The 4,912-nt window shown below is 56.1% G+C and overlaps 2 protein-coding genes across 2 annotated transcripts in view; one reads left to right on the top strand and one right to left on the bottom strand.

Moving 5' to 3' along the window:
• The window catches only part of STX18 (syntaxin 18), a 147,618-nt gene extending 142,722 nt beyond the window's left edge, over nucleotides 1–4,896 (top strand). The window contains exon 11 of the mRNA XM_006163190.3: nucleotides 3,346–4,896. Within this exon, the coding sequence (XP_006163252.1) occupies nucleotides 3,346–3,354 (9 nt within the window). The 3' untranslated portion in view covers nucleotides 3,355–4,896. The remainder of the gene's footprint in view (nucleotides 1–3,345) is intronic.
• The window catches only part of NSG1 (neuronal vesicle trafficking associated 1), a 34,279-nt gene continuing 30,104 nt past the window's right edge, over nucleotides 738–4,912 (bottom strand). The window contains exon 5 of the mRNA XM_006163191.1: nucleotides 738–2,092. Within this exon, the coding sequence (XP_006163253.1) occupies nucleotides 1,892–2,092 (201 nt within the window). The 3' untranslated portion in view covers nucleotides 738–1,891. The remainder of the gene's footprint in view (nucleotides 2,093–4,912) is intronic.

The following is a 4,912-nucleotide window of genomic DNA, read 5'->3' as shown; positions in this document are numbered from 1 at the left end:
GGGGGCCTGGGGCTCCGGCTGGTGCCTGCCTACAGCACTTCAGCAGCTGGACATGCGGGGCGGGTGAGGCCTGGTTTCCTGCCACTGGGTCCAGGCCACAGCGGAACAAGGCCTGCTGCCCTCGTGCCTGTGCACCTGCCCCACTAGGAAGTATCGCCAGGGACCTGTTTGTAACAGGAGGTTACGGCAGCTGGACCGCATCTGTGCAGAAAGCACCCTCGTGTGCACGCGGGCTGAGTCTGCACTGCTCCTGGCGAGACGCACGTGTGCACAGACAGTCGCCGGGCAGCCCAGGTCTCCTCACGTTCTTTATTTACACAGTGAAATGTCAGGAAGTACATGTGAATGAGTCCACAGTCAATAAAGTACATGTCTACTAGGAAGTACACGTGGGGTCTGCCATTCTGTGCTTACATGGACTTGGCTTGCTCGTATAGATGTGCAGGCCATGTGGCCTTACTGCTCTGCATGCCCTCCTGCGGCCTAGCCATGACCTCGGCAGCACTTGGCTCTGGGATGCGCCCCTCTGTACAGAGGCCTTGGCTTCGAAGCACCCTGGGTAATAAACTACGTCCTAGGTCTGGGAAGCACATTTCAGGACACGAGTGGAGATGGCCATGATCATCATGCTAATTCGCAACAGATCTTGCACTACTTGTTTATTTCTGACCTACCCACACACAGGGAAATGACACGTCCACCAGAAACAACACACTCAACTGACATGGAAGAGAATGTTTGCAAGTAGCTTTCTTCTATTTAATTGTCTTACACACGTATTTATCTAACTGGCAATTTTGTAAACATTTACTTTAATGTGAAGATTCAAAGGGAAATGTAATTTTCTTACAAAGATTGTGAATTAAAACACCGTTAGCTGTATCTGCTAGGTGCCACGCCAGCCCCCCTGCCTGCCTCTTCTGCCTGCTTCTTACACCAAGGGAGTTCTGTTTTACAAAAGAAAAATCAATGTAGCCTGACTCACCCACCAATTACATGTTCACTTTTCCCACCCAGCTAACTTTTTTAAAAAAACTTACTAACAGAGCTGTTGGTGCAAATTTATTTGTAATATAAGTGAACAAAAGGGCCAGTTGGTCTCCTGCCTAGTCAACACATCAGCAAGGAGATGACCACTTAAGGGTCACACCTCAGGGCCCAGGCTCATCCCTTCCCAAGCTCCCTCCCTCTGGTGCTCTGCCAGTCTGTATGTGCTGGGTTCACTCCAGCATGTCCCCTGACCCCTCAGGATGTCAGAGCCAGAGGGACAAAGAGATGGTCTGGGGTGTAGCAGTAAACCCCCGCCAAGCACGCCCCATCACGGGGCTCTCCCACACTTAGGAGTCGGCACCGGGAAGAGGGCGGACCTGCTACCTCGTGTTCGCCGTCCCTTGTTCTCGGTACCACTCGCTACAGTGCGTCCTGGCAGTCAGCACTCACCGGCTGATGACAGGGAAGAAATGTGCACTTGAGCTTGCTCTGAGCAAAGCAAGAGATCACTTTAGATATGGCTGTGGAAGACGGTTTGCAGACAGCAAGGCGGTTTACAAAAATCAATTCCTAAAATGCATGATTTATCTGAAGTCCGAACCCCTGGCATATCCAGTGTCTATTTATTTTTGACAGCATCCAATAAATCCCAGTAAAGGAGCTAAATTACGATCCCTTCACGAGAGTGAACAGTACTCTTTAAGCAACGCTGATATGCACTTGATTCTACGCCCGTGGGTGGTTGGCAGCAAGTTTTATTTGCAAAGCAGCATTAGCAAACAGAAGCGATTGCACCGTAAATGAGTAACCTCTAAATTATCGGTAATTATATTTAATGAAATGTCCCTCAAAGTCCCTTTGTTACCTTCAAGTGACACATGTAAGGAACTTGCCCATCCCGCTAAGCTGATTTCTCAGCCGCTTCGGTCTCCTGCTCGGAGAGCTTCTCTTCCGACAGCACTGACATCCAGGGCGACACCGAACGGGTGATGCTCTGCTTGGCCAGGTTGTAGTGGTTTATGACTGTGTAAAGTCTCTCCCGGGCGCTGGAGTCTTGCTCCGCGTAGTAGCTCTCCAAGCCCTCTGGGATGCACTGCGTGTTCTGAAAGACAAGAGGCCACTAAAACCATGCACCGGCATAGGAGGGGTGCCAGGGGGTGTGTCTCCGTTTGACACCCGACAGATGGGTGCTGAGCACCTTCCCTGCACTTGGAGTAAACACCGTGATGAACAGAAGTGGGCGTGGAGACTGCCTCGGAGCCCACAGCCAAGTGGAAGGTTGGCATCGACGAAATCAGAACAGGACAGGTGCGTACCAAGTGCTGTGACAGACTGGCACTTGGGCTCCAAGGGGGAGTAACAGGATGACAGGCCTTACTTCACTAGAGGCCTCGCACTAGTTGCCAGTTATGTCACCTACCAGAAAACAGCAACGCTTCTGGCATGTCCAGAAACACCAGTTCAAATAAGGGATGAAGGGAAGGCTCGCCTGGTGCTGGGTTCTTGGTGGGCCGTACCCAGGTAAGTGGAGAGGAGAGGCCTTGGGCAGGAAGAGTGGGAAATGAAGGCAAAGGAAGAAAGGCCAGTGGCTAGAACCAAGAGAATGGGAGGAGCGAGGAAAGGGCAAGGGTCAGAAGGGCCAGGCCTCACGTATCCCGGAAGGTCCTGAAAGGGGTAGAGGGGTAGACCTTGTGACCCAAAGAGCTGAGGAGTCTTGAGGTGAGCGGGGGGACTATGCCGGTTAGTCTGTGCAGGCCTAGAGTGGATTTCAGATGACTGGGAATCTCTAAGATGGATGTGAAATTCTGTTGTGTGGGTGTTTGGAGGGAGACGTGTCCGTGGCTATCTTCAGCCTGCCAGGAGTCTAGGGCTGAAACAGCTGGCTGCTCCCCCGGGCGGGAGGTGGCCCGCCCGAGGGCGGGGGGCCCCCCGCCCCTGGCCGGTCACGCTAGGCTGGTGGAGCAGCAGCTGGGCTCCTGGCTGTAGCGCCTCACTCCACTCCCACCAGGAAGGTGAGCAGAGTCCTCATGGTCCTCCCCCACCCGCCTTCCCTGGAGTAGCGAGGCCGGCACTTCAGCCAGGCAGGGCAGTGAGACTCATCTGGGTCTGCATCCTGCTGTGCCACTGCTCCCCTGGAGGACCAAGCCCTGGGCCAGCAGGGCAGCGAGAGACAGGAAACTGGGCCTCACACGGCCATCCAGCCTGGGCCCATCTGCTTCGTCCTTGAGAGCAAGGAGGAGGGCCGGGGACCCTGCCCACACTCGTGCCTCCCCCGATGCCCTCGTCGTACCCGTTTGCAGTGCTTCTCGGGCAGCTCGTCACTGTGACGTGAGTTCTGTTTATCTCGTTTCATAGGTACAGTAGCTCTCCAGGGTCACCAGTGTGAGTACAGGAGCCACCCAGCAGCCTGGGCCTCCGCTCATTGCCAGCCACCCCTCAAAGGTGCTGAGCCACAGTTGAGAAGAGTGAGAAACGGAGACCTTGCAATGTGTCCCACCCGGGATGGTGGGCCAGGACCAACCACTGGTGGCTCGGCCGCCATTCATGCAGTGCCCACGTCACCCACGGCCTGAGGAGGGGACCCCGGCTTGTCTTGGCACCACCACTCGCAGGTTTCGCACCACGCATGGCTGCTCCCTTCGGTACCCTCTGAGACAGAGGTGACGGTGCTCGTGGGACAGCGGGGCACTGGCTCGGGGCCTAGACCTGCCCAGCACCTGGAACCACACGATGGCTCTGATCCAGCCAGGGACCACCTGGGGCTCCAGGCTCTAACATCGCCCTCTGAAATCAGAGGCCTCTCTGATGAGTTCCCAGGTCCTCGCCACCGGGACTGGGAGGATGGCGGGTAGTGAGGACGAGACACAGCATGCAGGGTCCCACAGAGGGTCACAGACACAGTCCTGGCAGTGCATCCACTCCCCGTCCCTGCCAGCCGGGCCCTGCGGCTCGGCCGTGCCATGGCCGTCTCCCCTGTTGGCTGACTCCTCAGAGGTGAGACCCCACTGCCACCAGTGCAGTGCAGATGTAAAGGGGCCGGCCCCTACAGCCACCCCACCTCCCTAGTGGGGAACCAGCTCTCCTTACCAGCTCATTAAACCCTGAAGGATCAAGATCAGAAATACCTGGAAGCCCCCTGTGGGCACAAAGAGCTATTTTCAGAAGTGAAATGACAAAGAAATGGAACGTGTTTGTCACTGACACTGTCCCTTGGCCAGCATTTCAGAGTTGATGTTGGCAGAAGCATATCGCTGCAAAAAATCTTAGTTTTGGAGTCAGGCCCACGGTGATATGAGTTCACTTCAGTTCACGCTCTCTGAACCTCAGCTTTCTCATCTATAAAATGGAACCAGTGAGTCTCACTGCCGGGGTGCTGTGAGGACTAACGGCAGTGCAGAGCAGCTCAGGTCAGAGGTCAGGATGTGTCCAAAGTCACACAGACAGAAAAGATAAAGAGCCAAAGGGGGTACACACGTGCAGCCCCTTTGTCATCAGCATCCTGATCTCAGCCCCACCTGGGCACTGGGAAGCACCAGACACCACATTAAGCCGCACGCTCAGGCTCGAGGGAGGCCCTGCAGGTGGGCCGAGCTCCCCTCAGCCTGCCCAGCCAGCCTCGCACCTTCCTCCCAGGAGATGCATCTGTGCCTCCATGGCTGGGGCCGTGAGTTGCCATCGGCACCCCCACCACACCCCAGTGCCCAGCACAGAGCCCTGCAGCACCTGAGCCCTGCAGCAGTACTGAGTAAGGACCCCCTGGCTGGCCTGAAATGGCTGGGAAATACCCCCGACCTCCAGGCACCAGGCCGTGTGAGGACAGAGGGTGTGACCTGATGCCAGGGCGCCATGTGGAGGCTGCCAGTGGCCAGAGCCCGGGGGGCTAAGGAAGGCTTCCCAGAGGGAGCCCAGCAACCACTGGCCG

The sequence above is a fragment of the Tupaia chinensis genome, unplaced genomic scaffold (assembly GCF_000334495.1).
Source record: "Tupaia chinensis unplaced genomic scaffold, TupChi_1.0 Scaffold141490_1, whole genome shotgun sequence".
NCBI classification, from domain to species: Eukaryota; Metazoa; Chordata; class Mammalia; order Scandentia; family Tupaiidae; genus Tupaia; species Tupaia belangeri.
The sequence above is the reverse complement of the archived record's forward strand: the minus strand, read 5'-3'. Positions and strand labels throughout refer to the sequence as shown.